Here is a 15,606-nt window from a genome sequence, read left to right on the forward strand (position 1 = left end):
CCACAGCATGATGCTGCCACCACCATGTTTGACGATGGGGATGGTGTTTTTCAGATTTATGTGCAGTGTTGATTTTCAGCCTCATATAGCACTTTCCATTTAGCCCAAAAAGTTTTTTACTTTGGTTTCAGCTAACCAGAACTTTTTCTTCCACATGCTAGCTGTATTCCCTACAAGGCATGTGGAAGAAGGTCCTCTGGTCAGATGAGACCAAAGTAGAACTTTTTGGGCTAAATGCAAAACACTATATATGGTGGAAAAATAACACTTCTCATCACCAGGTGCCACACCATCCAAGTCTACAGGACTGGAGGAGATAAGTACAGTGGAAACTTTTTCTCTGACAAGTGATGACCCCTGGCAATTAAACACTTGCCTGTTATAATGTGGAAACGTGATAATCTGACATTCTTGGAACATTCCTTTTTAACCAGTGACCTGGGTTTACACACCATGTTTCAGAAATACTCTTGACACCCCCTGGTGCCACAAGTTTCTAGAGCTACCACAAGCTGGAGAACCCTGTTTGGCGGGGACAAGATCCATAAGCCAATGATTGATTGAGGAACAATGTTGTAAAATATAAATCACCTATTGGATGAAAGTGTCCAGTGAAAACCAATTTTCACATATCCACCGGACCGGTGATAACTTTTACAGATTGGCAGAATTTCCCTGATTAGGATATCTAACTGCTGGATAATTCATCAGTGCTTGACAGCGCAATCGGGACTGAATGGAACACAATCGGCACAAGAGCTCTGTAGCTCTATTCTAACAGGGATAAAAGGTCCCCATTCAGGCGATTTAGTGCGGGTCTGAGCTGTCAGAACCCCACCAATCAACAAATTATCACCTATCCTGTTGTCGCTGGACAATCCCTGTAATCTTTAATAAACAGTTCTCTGCCTTCCCTCCTCCGTACTGCTCCTGTCTTCCCTGGAATTCGGTACCTTCCTGGCCCACCCCCGCTCCCTCTGGGGGTGAAGCGGGCCAGTGATCCCCGACCGGAGGCCTCCCGCAGCTCTCCGGTCTCTCCTCCTGCGCGCGGCTGCCGGCGACCCGGAAGTGACGTCACGTGCGTGGTCACTTCCTGGGAATACCTTCTCCAGGAGTCTGCCCACAAAAGATGGTGGCAGCTGGCAGCGCGGTGCACGCCAGTAACAACTGTGCCTGCCCCGGACCCCGGGAGGGAGGAAAAAAGCATGAACGAGCGCTGGAGGGCGGGGTTAACTCCTTATTAACCCACCGGAAGAAGCCGACAGGCGTGACAAAAAATCCCCTGTCAGCATGGACGGATCTTCCTGCCCTGCATCTGCAGAGCCCAGCGCTGACCCAGTAAGTGTTATCTGGGGTGGGTCCTAGTGGTGCGATCCGGGTATAGAGGTCCTCAAAATGCTTCTCTCCTCTCTTATAGGGAGAAAAGTCTGCCCACAAAAGCACCAATACCACCAGCAATCCTGCTAAATGTGCCATATGTAGTGCAAAGCTTCCCTCAAACTGGAGGAAGAAATTGTCAGGCATGCACGGATGGGGTAGTCAGGTCTGAGCACCCGTCATTGATTGATGAAATACGCAGCCTGATCACACAACAGGTTCAGACCTCCCTAACCGCCCTTCCTCCCCCTCCACCTCCTCCACTTCCTCCAACTGTAAGCTCACCTCCCCCAAAAAAGCAGAGGGTTCAAATAGAGGATTCGTACTCCGAGTCAGGACATTCCTATGATTTCAGGTTCTGAAAAATGGGAGGAACCAGGAACCTCTAAATTGGTTGAAGCCAAGAGATACCTCTTTTCCTCAAATATGTGGAGGAGCTGGTCAGTGCGGTACGTGCCACCATGGGACTAGTGGATGAGCCAGTCCCTCAGTCAGCACAGGACAGAATGTTCGGAGGTTTCCAGGTTTCCCAGTACATAGAAGCACAGTTGATATGATCTCCCAGGAATGGGAGTACCCAGAAAAGCACTATTTGGCTCCATCGGAGCTCAGGCATCGATTCCCCCTTGAGGGACATGCGTTTAAATGGGACATCCCGAAATTTGATGTCCAAGTGGCAAGGGTAGTTAAAAAACAGTCCTTCCATTTGACGATGTATCCCAGCTTAGGGATCCGATGGACCATAAGGCAGAGAGCCTCCTAAGAAAGGCCGGGGAAACCTCTGCCTCTGCCTTAAAATCAGGAATTGCTTCCACATGTGTTTCTAGATCTCTCTTCCAGTGGATAGAGGAGCTAGAGAATCATTTCTCGATGGGCCTCAAGGAGCGAGCTCCTTAACTCCCTTCCCATACTACAGAGGGCTATAGGCTTCTTGGCGGACACGTCTATGGAGATAATCCGCACCTCTGCCCGGTCTGTGGTACAATCGAATTCTGCCAGACAAGCCCTCTGGCTTAAAACATGAAGCGGGGATGTTATCTCCTAGGTTAAGCTCTGTTCTATACCCTTCAAAGGTGAACACGTCTTTGGCTCAGCCTTGGATGAAATCCTTGAAAATGTCACAAATAAAAGGAAAATGCTTCCTGAGCATAAAACCCCAAAGAAGCGGTTTTTTAAACCCCCCCCCCCCCCCCCCCCCGAGCCAGTCATCCCAGCCGAAAAGGAAGGGAAAAACGGGAAGATGGAGCTATGCTAAGGGGAGAAGCAAGAACATCCTGGTCCCCCAGCAACAGCAGCAGGAAAAATAATGGCTCGGCCCCGGTAGGGGGGAAGGCTTTCAAATTTTCTTCACTCCTGGCAGTTCGTTTCCAACAGCTCCTGGGTCCTCAGTGTGATCAAGGAGGGCCTTCTTCTAGAATTCGAATCCCCCCCCCCCCCCCCCCCCCCGCAGGGTATAAGTTACCTCCCTACCACCTTGGGAGGCTTTAGTACTAAAGTCCGGCATTCAGCTCCTTCTCCAATCATGTGCCATTTTTCAGGTCCCTGTGGGAAAGCAGGGAAAGGGTCATTATTCCAGGCTGTTTCTAGTAAAGAAGCCCACAGAAGAGGCGAGGATAATAATAAAATTGAAAGGCCTCAACCGACACATCGCATACCGCAGGTTCAAAACTGAGTCGGTAAAGACCGCCGTTCCCTTGATAGGGCCGTCTTACTTCATGGCAACCACAGACCTGAAGGATGCCTATTTCCACGTTCCTATACATCCTTCTCACAGGAAGTATCTAAGGTTTGTGATCCGTCAGGGTCCAGAGATCAAGCACTATCAGTACAATGTACTTCCCTTTGGGATATCCTCTGCCCCTCGAGTATTTTCCAAAATTGTGGCGAAGCTGTGTCCCACATCAGAAGCCAGGGTATATGCATTGTATCCTACCTGGACGACCTATTGATAATAGGAACCTCCTAAGAGACCCTGGAAAACCAGGTGACTCAAACTCTGGGCATTCTCTGATCTCTGGGGTGGATCCCGAATGTACAAAAATCACAGATCCAACCCTCTCAGGAAATAAAATTTTTGGGAGTCCTCTTAGACTCAAGAGAACAAATGTCCTTTCTTCCGGAGGAACATCAGAGGTCTATAATATCAAAGATCTCGAGTTTCAGGAAACAGGTCCCCGACCCTCAGGTCAGCCATGTCTGTACTAGGGTCAATGACCACATGCATCCAGTCGGTGCCTTGGGCCCAGGCCCATTCCAGAATTCTCCAGTCCCATATTGGAAATTGGAACAGAGACCACATCTGCCTGAACAAGAGTCCAGACCCCAGGGAAAGTGAAAGCTTCACTAGCATGGTGGATGGATCACAAAAATCTGTGCAGAGGAGTCAGCTGATCCCAGATCCCCCTTGGTCACGGTAACATCAGATGCCAGCAAGAAAGGCTGGGGAGCCGTAGTGTCCCCGCAGCCATTCCAGGGGTTGTGGAATCGGGAAGTGAGTGCGAGATCTTGAAACTTCAGAAAGCTGAAAGCAGTGGAAGAAGCCCTCCTGGCTGCGAGACACTTGGTCTAAGGCCATCATATCAAGGTCTACTCCGACAACGTGACAGTGGCTCACCTCCGGCACCAGGGCGGCACAAGATCCAGCAGCCTAGAGGGCCTCTCAGGTTGAATATTTTCCTGGGCCGAAAGGCACCTTCTTTCACTAACAGCAGTCCACCTAAAAGGGACCTCCAATCTTCTGGCAGACTTCCTGAGCAGATGATGTATCCAGCCTGGCGAGTGGAGTCTGAATGGAAGAATCTTTCAGAGGCTGGTGAACAGGTGGGGTCTTCCGGAGGTGGATCTACTAGCATCAAGCAGAAATGCTCAAGTAGGAATCTACTTCTCCCTGAACCCCAGGGACATATCACTGAGGGTAGATGCCTTTGCCCACAAGTGGGGGTTTCGTCTGGCCTACGCCTTCCCGCCAGTTCCAATCCTTGCCGCAACTCAAAGGAAGATCTGAGAGGATCGAACCCAAACCATCCTGGTAGCTCCGCTATGGCCGAAGAGGAGCTGGTATTCTTTAATTACAGAACTCCAGGTGGACGGGCCACTCCTCCTTTCCCTGGAAGACAACCTCCTACTGCAGGGCCCCCTACATCATCCAAACCTTCGGGGAATGAAGTTAGCGGCCTGGTTACTGAGACCCAGATTTTGAGGGCCAAGGGTCTATCAGAGGCAGTAGTCGAAACCCTTCAGAAATCTCAAACCGGGCACCAATGCCATATACAACAAAATATGGAAAAAAATTTCCTCATGGTGTCTGCCAAATCTGCCTGACCCAGAAAACCCTAACATCTCCCGTATCCTGGATTTCTTACAGAAGGGGCTCGAGTTAGGCCTAAAGTCTAGCACACTGAAGGTACAGGTCTCGGCCTTAAGCTCTAAGTTCGACTGCGACTTGGCCAGCCACAGGTGGATAAGAAGATTCATGACATCAGCCACTAGGCTACATCCAAAAAAAACAAGTTGTCATTCCACCATGCGACATGAATGTGATGCTTAAAGGGCTCACTCAACCACCCTTTGAGCCCCTATCATCTTGTACTTCTCAGCTCCACTCCTGTAAAGCGGCTTTCCTTGTAGCCTCGGCAAGGCGTATAGGAGAGCTCCACGCTCTTTCAAATAGAGAGCCCTACCTAGCCATTAGAGACTATTCCGTAGTTCTCTCCCTTGATCCATCCTTTCTCCCAAAGGCTGTGTCTGACTTTCATAGGTCACAGAATATAATTCTTCCCTCATCTTGTCAAAACCCAGCGAATCCTAAAGAGGTGTTTCATACGCTGGATGTAAGGTGCATAATACTTCACTACTTAGAGTATACTAAACCCTACAGAATCTACCACAACCTGTTTATCCATGTGTCTGGTGCAAACAAAGGGAAGAAGGTGGCAAAGAACACCATTGCCAATTGGATCAAAAAAGCCATCTCTGAAGGATATCTAACGCAGAACATCACACCTCCTACGGGGATCAAGGCTCATTCAACACGATCTACCTCTGCATCATGGGCTGAGAGGGCAGGCGTATCCTCAGAGCAGATCTGTAGGGGCAGCAACTTGGTCTTCGCTACATACCTTCACTAAACACTATAGGTTGGACCTTGTGTCCAACAGGGATTTAGTCTTTGGCTGAAAAGTTCTTCAGGCCGTTGTGTCTCCCCCCCCCCCCCCAGTGCAGTATAGGTTATGCCTTCTGTGCTGTCATGGAAGGTTGCTAGAGAAAATAGAATTAGACTTACCGGTAATTCGGTTTCTAGAAACCTTCCATGACAGCACTATTTTCCTCCCTGTATTCTTGGACAAATTCTGAGACTCTAAAGGTAACCGGTGCTACGGTGTTCAGTTATAGGTCACTGGTGAGAGGGAGGTGGGAGGGAACTTTTAACCCCTTGTGCTGTCGTGGAAGGTTTCTAGAAATCGAATTACCGGTAAGTCTAATTCTATTTTCAGTTTGCTTTTCTCTATACAGTGTGATAATCTAATACACACTAGCCATGTTTATAGGCAGCTGTGTTAAAGGGGTTTCATGTTTCAAACTTTGTTGCCAGAGTGTTGCATACCTATAAAATACCAATCACAGCAGTTAACCCACCCTCTAGGTCCAGCGCTGCTTCTGTAGATGTGATGTCACCATTGCAGCCGATCAGCAAAGACTGGAGCAGCAGCAGGGAGGCAGCGCTGGACACGGGAGGTTCAGTAACAGCTGTGATTGTTATTTGATAGGTCTGTAACCCTATGGCCACAAAATTTTAAACCAAACAACTTTTAAAAAGTGTGGAAGTTCCTGTTTGAAATAAGGATTTGGTCTTGTTTTCAATAGAGAAGGATTAACACTTCATAATAGATACAGTATTTTTGAGGTGCATCTGCCTTTATATGTGACGTATAGAGTCGGTAATTTCATTTGAATATTGTTGTTTTTCAGTACTAACACCACGGTATATGAAAGCCCCTTCATTTGTAAGCCAGTCGAAGCTCAAGCCATTGTAGAAGCGGTGAGTTGGCAGCCTTGATCGGGTTTTTGTACTGTATGTTACTTCATACTGATTGTTGCATGCGTCTAGATTAGGGATGTTCGAATAGCTTCAGATAAGAGCTTATCCGAATAGCTATAGCGCTTACCAAATAGCTGCATCGGGAACCCGGACACAGACACATGGAGTAAATGACCAAGACAAAATAGCTCAAAACAGAATAACAAAATTCATTTGAGAGCATAATATTGCACCAAAATCACAAAAATCATGATAAAAACAGATTATCAAAGACAAGGCACATAGAGAGCTTTTATGTGAAGGACACAAGTGGCTTGTCTAATGTCCAATACGGGGGAAAAGGCTCAAGGTGGGAAAGTATACATTACTATAAGTCAGGGGTGGGGAACCTCAGGCCTGAGGGACATTTTCGGCCCTCGATGACCTTTTATCAGGTCCTCGGGCAGATTCTCAGGGATCGCATTTTTGGGCAAGGAGCTGTATTTTAATTGCCACAAACACATTAATTTCTTCTTGCTCTGTTAGCACACACATGCAGTGTTCACTAATGAACACTGAAGGGCATGCAATGAAAGATTATATCCTGACACCAGTGCCAGAATCAGGATGTACTTTGTAGGTGGAGTTTGTACGGCCCCCGAAGGATGGTCTAAATATCGCAATGGCCCATGGCAGAAAAAAGATTCCCCACCCTTGCTATAAGTAAACCCTTTAGCTTCCCAAGGAAGCCCACGCGAAACGCACGTTGGTTCTGCTCAGGAGACAAACTGGCAGTCGATATGGGTAAGCAGGACTCCGAGTGCAGCCTCTTGTCCTTAGGGTAGTTCTATATGTGGCTAAAGGGTTTATTTGTACTAATACTTTCCCACATTGAGCCTTTTCCCCTGTTTTGGACATTAGACAAGCTATTTGCACTTTATATGCACTTTCTCACTATTGTAGTGAGGTTTATTCAGACAGGGTTTTTTTTTTTCTTTATCTGTTTGCCTAGCCTGTTGTTATTTTTCAATGTAAAAGTTTGGTGTGTAAAGCTCTCTATGTGCCTTGTCTTTGATAAGCTGTTTTTATCATGATTTTTGTGATTTCGGTGTAATATTATGCTCTCAATTTGGTTTTCTGCTTTGAGCTATTTTGTCTTGGACATTTACTCCTTGTGCCTGTGTAGGATTTTTCTATTTTTGGAGTGTCCTTTAATGTATTGATCTAGTCCCTTAAGTTATTTAATCCGACTTGGTGATTAGCATGCATCAGTGGTTTCTGTTATCGGGAACCCGGATACCTGGAACACTCCCAACAATCAGCTGTTCGGCTTCACAGCTGCATGTGTCGCGGCTGTGTGACAGTCACAACACATGCATGGAGAACCTGTTTCTTGGGCTCTCCATACATGTGTTGTGACAGTGAAACAGCCGTGACACATGCTGCTGTGGCGCCGATCAGCTGATTATCGGTAGCGCTCCAGGCATCCGGGTTCCCGATGCAACTATTCGGTTAATCTCTATAGGTATTCGGATAAGGACTTGTCCGAAGCTATTCGCTCATTCCTAATCTGGATATATGGCCTCATGTGGATCCATTTGCTTAAGAAATTAGGAAGACGAGGTTTTGTTCTTTGTTTCTTAATTTTAAGCCTTAGATAAAGCTTTACAGAATTTTCCACATTATGAACAACATTTGACCCACCATTAAACATGTACTGGGAAAATCCTAATTGCCTGCATGTTGTGCCCCCTTCGCCGGTTTCTCCCAGCGCTGCTGTAGGTGGTTGACCGTTCTCGCACTAGGAGAATATCCTGACCAATCACCTGCAGTGGTGTAGGGCAGAGCTGGCCTAGGCCAGACTAGTCTAGCCTATGGATATGGTCCCCAGCTAGATCTTCTAACTATATTTTCTCTGAAACACTGGAGAGAATAACATACCTGCCTGAAAATATACAGCCAGGTTCTGATTCAAGGTACCCAAACCACTGGCTTCATGAATCAGGTGAGACATCCCTGGCCGGATCTTCTGGCTATATTTTCTCTGAAATGCTGGCGAGTTTTAGAGAAAAATATAGACCTGGCAGGATTGGTGCAGCCAGGCTGCCATTCATGCTGCTCGTGGCTTGGTTCTTGTTAAAGATGTCTGATAGTGGGAGCACTCCTATAGATTTTACACCGGAGCCGCGAGCGTGGAGTCAGACTGCTCCCTTTTTGGAAAGGCTGTAGAACGATAAAACTGGACAGAAAACATGACTGAAATCAAGCAGATTATCACTTATGAATGGCATCAAACGTTGCGAAGATAGCACACAATAGATGGCTGATTTAATTGTAGTACTTATGTAGCAAATGATAGAGTAGGCTTGCTTAGACATTGATGGAGTAGCCTCCTAGGCATGCAGCGTTTCAGCTTTTTGGAACAAGGCATTGATGGAGCATCTCTAACCACAGTACTTATAAATAAATGCCTAATGTCTTCCGAGCGGAGCTGATATAATGAATAGGTGCGCTGCACAGAGCCATGAAGCACTTTACATTTTAATAATTTCAAGGTGATGAATAAACATGGTGCATCGGTATCGCTGCACGCTAATGACTGCGGGGAATACAAGGCTTTATTCTGGCTGTACTAATAGGCATCACACAGCTTTCTAAGACAGATGCACACAGGCTGGTAGATATGACTCCTACATGGTTTTCTATCTGCCAGCGTTCAAGTAGGTAGTCCTGCCCCATTAGCTCTGCTTGTAGGATGCTGACAACGAAGACTAATCATACCTTCATCCTGCAATTCATTTTTACTTATGAGACACAAACCGGTTGAAGCACATTTACAGTGAATGCTGCGTAATTTTGAATATCTAGGTATCCGGTTACACTAAAACCAGTAAGAGTGCAAAATGGTAGCGCTGGATCACCATCCTACTTATTTCTAGGCTGGTCCGCCAAGTGCTCATGTTCACAGCCTAATCTCAGCCCTTTAGACTCATTCACTGATCTGTGTCTCAGGCTTTTCTGCATGTTCCCTCCGAAGGGAGGTAGACATGGCTTCCTTACGTACTGATACCCATTGGCTTCAGATTTGGGAATATTCTACTGATGTCTCAAAAAAACGCTTTGAAGCTAGAATCTTCATTTTTAGCCAGCATCCCTTAAATCTAATATTTCATCAGATCTATCAAAATTAATTTCTCCTTGTTTCCAATAGAAACACGCTAATTACTACTTTGCCGGCAACTGATGCTTTTCCCATCTGATTTCATACCTTGCACATTCCATTTTTGCTAGGAAATGTTTCAGCTTTGTAAAATTAAGTGATTAAACTTTGTTTTTCTTTCAGACACCTCCATGTGGACCTGCTGGACCCATCCCAGTAGATGGTAAGCAAATTAAGCTTTCGTTTATTTGGAGCAGTATTTGGCCATGCTGTGGTTAAAACATAATAGTTTATTGTAGTTTATTTCTTTTTTCCTTGTTAAATAGGACTTCTGATCCTTTCTGATCTTTAAAAACCCATTGACACGCCCCAATATCTTTGTTTGGACTGAATTTTCATGACAGGTGGTTCTTTTAGGCTGTGTGCCCACGCAAGCGTTTTTGAAGCGTTTGTCCCGGTCAAAACGCTTCACAAACGCTTAAAATAAGCATCCCATTCATTTTAATGCATTTTTCCTTTTTGTGCACATTGATGCATTTTTTTTCCGCAAAGGAAACTCTTAGGCCTCTTTCACCCTTCCGTTTTTGACATCAGTCAAAATCCGCCAGTTTTTGAAAAAACGGATCCGCCAAAATGTTTGCGTCCGCCGGCATGCCTGGACGGACCCTGCAACGTTTTTTTGGCTGTAGGATCCGCGTTTTACAGTGCGCATGCCCGGAGAAAGGAAGTCAGCCGTGGATTTAACCCTGAAATCCTTTCTGGCGGTGGAAAAAAAAAATCAATCTCTCTCTCTCTCTCTCTCTCTCTCTCTCTCTCTCTCTCTCTCTCTCTCTCTCTCTCTCTCTCTCTCTCTCTCTCTCTCTCTCTCTCTCTCTCTCTGAAAATGGTCTGGTGGCATCCGTTTGCATCAGTTACAAACGGATCCGCTTTCCACCATTTTGGCGGATTTTAACTGACAAGAAAAAACGGAAGTGTGAAAGAGGCCTTAGCGGTTAAAAACGCAGCATGCTCATTAATTTTGCGGGAAAGTCCACGTTTTTAGCCATTTCCTGAGTCCAGAAGATGCGTGGAAAAAAAACAGCGGTTTTTAAGCGGCAAACGCGCATTTTATTTCCTCGCGTTTTCTGGGAAGGTGTCCGGATTTGAAGCAGAAATTTTCTGCATACGTGTGCACATAGTCTTAATGACAATCTGTGCAATCTCCAAGCACCATCTTATAGAGCAAGGAAAGCGGAGTACGTTGATATGTAGTTTTGTGAGACCAGATTCAGTATTTCCTGTACTTTGATCATTTTAAAGACGACCTGTCACCAGGTCAAAAGTGGCCAATTTATGTTCTTCCAATATCATTCCTGCTGCTCCCTTAAATATTCCACTTTGTTTTTCTTAAGTCTGCTATTTGCTTCCAAAGATATGGACCTTTTTATAAAGTGTTAACTTTTAGTCTTTACCAAGGGGGCGCAACTCACAGGATCCTCTGGGGCTTATCTTTAGTCTGCTCTGCATTTTTACCCTATGAGCAAAGGTCCCTTGGTAAAGACCATGCAGATGCTTACTGAATAAAAAGGCCCATACTTGCGGAACCATTTAAGAAACAAAATAATTAAAAAAAAAAAAAAAACGCAGAATACTCATGAGTAGGAGGAATAAAATAACAAAAGCTGTCCACTTTTTGTATCGGAGATTGGTCCTCTGCGTTTTTCTGGAATTGGCAATCTTATCGGTGACCTACAGCTTTCTTTGTAGAAGAGTGTTTTTCTTCGCTGGGCCAAAAGTCCCAGGAAAAAAGTTTTAAAGGGACATTTTCTAGTAGGATCAATCTTCTTAAGCTGCATATATGGTCATGTAGGTTATAGGAAGCTGAATGAAATGCACGTTTTTTACCGAATATGTAAGGAGCTGTTAAAATACATGGATCAGACACTAATCTGCATGAGAATCTGCCTCAGATTTTTTTTTTTTTTTTTTTTTTTTTTTTTTATAATGAACGGGGTCGTTACCAGTGTGAGACATGTAGATATAGCAGACTGTTATTACATGTCTCACATTGGTAACGCCCCCTTTCATTTAAAATTAATCTCTGAAGGCAGATTCTAATGGCGATCTATACCTGACATGTCAGGAAAGAAAAGTGGATTTCTCTAGAATAATACATTGGATCGCAGATATTAAGGTATCGTTTCATTCCGCTTTCTATGACCTGCTTAGGAGGATTAATCCTACTGACAGATTCCCTTTTAAATGATGAAACCACCTGTCATTTATTTAGTTTTGCGAGAAAAATATCACCTTAGTCCCCCCCCCCCCCTAATCTATAACTTGATGCTTGAAGATTGGACCATATTTTCATGGTGACCGGTTCCCTTTAAGATCTTTTGAATGGCAGAGTTCGGACATACACCAGTGATTATAAATAAACCAAGCTTAGGAAAAAATGTATCCCTAAAAGCACATGAAAACTAGAAAACAGCAAAAGTAATTCATGTGCCGGATCATCATTCTATTAAAGCCTATCAAATTTTGCTTATAAATTTTGTTAAAAAAAAATGTTAAAACTACACACAAGACATATGAGTGAGCCAAGCTAGAATGACTGGTACATTAGTATATGACCTTATATCATTATTTGTGCAGATAAGTTCCAGACTGAGTCAATACCCAACAGTAGTAAGTAACAATAGACTCCTGGAGAGCCGAGTAAGGGCAGGGGCAGACGGCCATGTATTCTCTCATCCAAGAGAATTGGGTCAATTATGCAAATGAAACTTTGATCAGAGTGTGAGCATAGTTTGATCCAATTCTCTTGGATGGGATGGAGAAAAATGTCTCCATCTTCTCCATTCTGTCAGTCCATGGAAACCAAACTGCACTCGGATGACATTGACTTGCATGGCCAAGTGTGGTCCGAATATTGGATGAGACTTGGGCATGCAGCATTTTTTTTCCCCACAAACTGGCAGCGTCCGAGGAAAAAATCTGACGTGCATAGTCCTATTATAGCATAACATCGGATCGCACTCGGAACAATATTTTGTCAGATCTCGCTCTGATAGTAAATACGTTTGTGGCAAGTGTCACAATAATAGCCATGGCGCCCCCACACAAGTTTTATGTTCTGTATGTCGTCTTGTGTCTATATTTAATTAGGACCTTTTACAGCATTTCTAAATAAAATATGCTTTTAGGCCTCTTTCACACTTCCGTTTTTGACCATCAGTCAAATCCGCCAGTTTTTGAAAAAAAAAACGGATCCGCCTTTTTTTTGTCGGATCCGTTTTTTTCCCCATTGAGTTGCATTACCGGCAGATCTTGACGGATGGCCATCCGTTGGATCCGTTTTTTTGCGGATCCGCCAAAATGTTTGCGTCCTCCGGCATGCCTGGACGGACCATGCAACGTTTTTGTGGCTGTAGGATCCGCATTTTTCAGTGCGCTTGCCCAGAGAAAGGAAGTCAGCCGGGGATTTAACCCTGAAATCCTTTCTGGCGGTGGGAAAAAAAAATCTCCCCCTCTCCCCTGCGGTTCCTTTAAAATTTGGCATTCAACGGATCCGTCAAAAAAACGGTCGGGTGGCATCTGTTTGCATCAGTTACCAACGGATCCGCTTTCCGCCATTTTGGCGGATTTTAACTGACAAGAAAAAACGGAAGAGTGAAAGAGGCCCAAGATGTCTTTCACATGAATTTCCTATGGTGTGTGAATAGTCTAATGCATAGAACAGTCTTCCCAGCAGAAGATGTCATCAGAAAGGAGAATAGGACTAAGATTTCAACACACTGTATTGTTTTATTCTCAGGTGATATAAGCCATTCCCAGAGGGGGCTGATAGCTACTTACTCCTCTGGTGAAATCAGCCATTATCAAAGGTGGCTGACAGCTACCGTACTTGTTCCTCAAGTGAAATAAACCATTCCCAGAGGGGGCTGACAGCTACTTGCTCCCCTTTCCGAATTGCGAAGATATGCACACTTGGTAGAGCATGCCTTTTACTGAGGGGGCCATACATGACCTGATTTGCCAACAGCTATTGATTGTGTATGGCCTAATTGTGCTATACTATATCAGTATATTTTTCTATCTCTGCGGTGCTATAAGTGAACAAAGCTCTTGGCACATTCTTAATTGGGTTGACACATACATTTCAAGTATTTGCTTTATGAGAAAAACCCAATTAAAATCTGAGTTGGTTTTAATGTGACTAGCACAGAATTCACTAATGAGACCATTTACTGGACCCTAGTTAGTAAAATGTGACGGTTAGGACATCTTTCAGCTATGCCCATATGAATATAAAAGCCATTGTATTCTGTATTTTCATACATTGTAGCCTGACACACTGCCATATATTTTGTTGGGTCTCTAAGTATTATACAATATCATGAATCCAAATAATACACTGGAAATGTCTAGAAGGTCAGGAGTTGACTCCTTTAAAGAGTGGTGAATCATACACTATTCTTAATGAAGAGCTCACTAGAGTAGGATACACCCAGTTTATTAAGAGTGGCACAACACTCTCTGAATTCGGCTCTTCTTCTCCGTGACCTGCGCCTCCGTTGTATGTTGCCAGAAATTCTATTCCAGTCAGAGCATTTCTGGTATAAAAAGAACTGGCAGTTTTGCTGAATTTGACAGGAGGTCGTAGCCACGCTCTGCCCCAGCATATTGTCGGAGCAGCTTCAAGCTGACCTGAAAACGCCTAAGGTTCCAAAATTTTTGCGCAAAAGTTTTGAGATTTTCAAAGCATTTTACACCAGTTTTCTGGCATAAAATCTTTGATGACTCACCCCTTAATGTTTTAAACAACATTTTGCATTTTAGCTAAGTAATTAAAATATAAAAAAAAAGGTAATTGAAAGCTGCAATTATCAGGTTTGGAAAGGAAGGCAATGTTTCACTCATGCATAACCGATACGTTTTGTTTCTTTGTGACAGATGAAAATGTTCTTTTCGTTGTTTTTCTCTCGCCCACCTACTTTTTTTTTTTTTGTCTTCTCTCTCCTTTTCATGGCATATGCAGTGGACAAGTGGTACTATTATCAGAAGAACTAATTAACAGGTGGAGACCTCTTGCTATTATTGCATGCCTTTCTCTAGGCGATTTTTGATCTGCACCATAGAGATCATATCGACAGAACAGACACGGCCATGTAAACAGAAGCCACGGTAACCCTGTCAAGCACTGGACCATCTTATATAGTGTGGAGTGATGGATCTGATGAGCTGCTACAGCCACAAATGGGTTACTGTCAACAGCACCGACATTATCTTCATTGTGCAACAGCAATTTAGGCTTCGGTTTAGCTCTCGCTAGTTTTATGAAAAACATACCGCAAAATTGACATGCTGAAATCTGCTAAACCTCGGAGTAGGTTCCTGTACAATAAAAGCAAATAAAGCTACTTTGTTGATAAATTCTGTTTTGTGTTTTTTTTTTTTTTTTTTTTTTTTTCTTTAATGTGAATAAAGTGCTCATCATTTAAAGAGAAGGATTTTTCATTCTGTCTCTATTTCGACATTATTACATGCAGTAGGGTGCACTTATAGCATGACCTTCCACCCACTCTTGGGGGGGAAAAAAAAAATATTTCTAATCCTCATTATAATACCAGTTGAAAGGCATTAAATATTTTAAAGTTCTTTTTTGTTTAGTTTTTGTGACGACCTTCATCATGGTGGATCACTCCATTTTTACAAGCACAGCTTGCAATAACATGGTAAAAAGAAAAACATTCTATTTGAATAATGAATAGGCTTACAATGCCAGCTCTTATTGCCTTCAGAGTCGTGACCTAAGCTAGGCTTGCATACAGCCTGGTAATAAAGAGGAGACCAAAGAGAGTTTTAGAAAGGTCAGTCCAAAATTCAAAGTGGGGTGTACTATTAATCCATAAACCAGACTATAGCTGAATAACTGGGAACTGTTAAATGGAACCTGCCACCACGTTGTTTCCCATTTATAGTGCGGCAAGCACCTGTAAGTCCTGTGTTGCAGCATTTTAGGATGCTGTGTATATGTCCCCAATCCGCTCTCCATAAAATGAAAACGGCT

At 44.0% G+C, this 15,606-nt stretch overlaps 1 protein-coding gene across 2 annotated transcripts in view; it reads left to right on the forward strand.

The window, feature by feature from the left end:
* Nucleotides 1-14,969, forward strand: part of PPA1 (inorganic pyrophosphatase 1) — a 102,618-nt gene extending 87,649 nt beyond the window's left edge. For both annotated transcript variants that reach the window (XM_073585795.1, XM_073585796.1), the window contains 3 exons: nt 6,346-6,415; nt 9,738-9,777; nt 14,575-14,969. In XM_073585795.1, the coding sequence (XP_073441896.1) occupies nt 6,346-6,415; nt 9,738-9,777; nt 14,575-14,606 (142 nt within the window). In that variant the 3' untranslated portion in view covers nt 14,607-14,969. The remainder of the gene's footprint in view (nt 1-6,345; nt 6,416-9,737; nt 9,778-14,574) is intronic.
* The last annotated feature ends 637 nt before the right edge of the window (nt 14,970-15,606 follow it).

This window comes from Dendrobates tinctorius, unplaced genomic scaffold (assembly GCF_039654945.1).
Source record: "Dendrobates tinctorius isolate UK_male_01 unplaced genomic scaffold, ASM3965494v1 ptg000089l, whole genome shotgun sequence".
Classification (NCBI taxonomy): domain Eukaryota; kingdom Metazoa; phylum Chordata; class Amphibia; order Anura; family Dendrobatidae; genus Dendrobates; species Dendrobates tinctorius.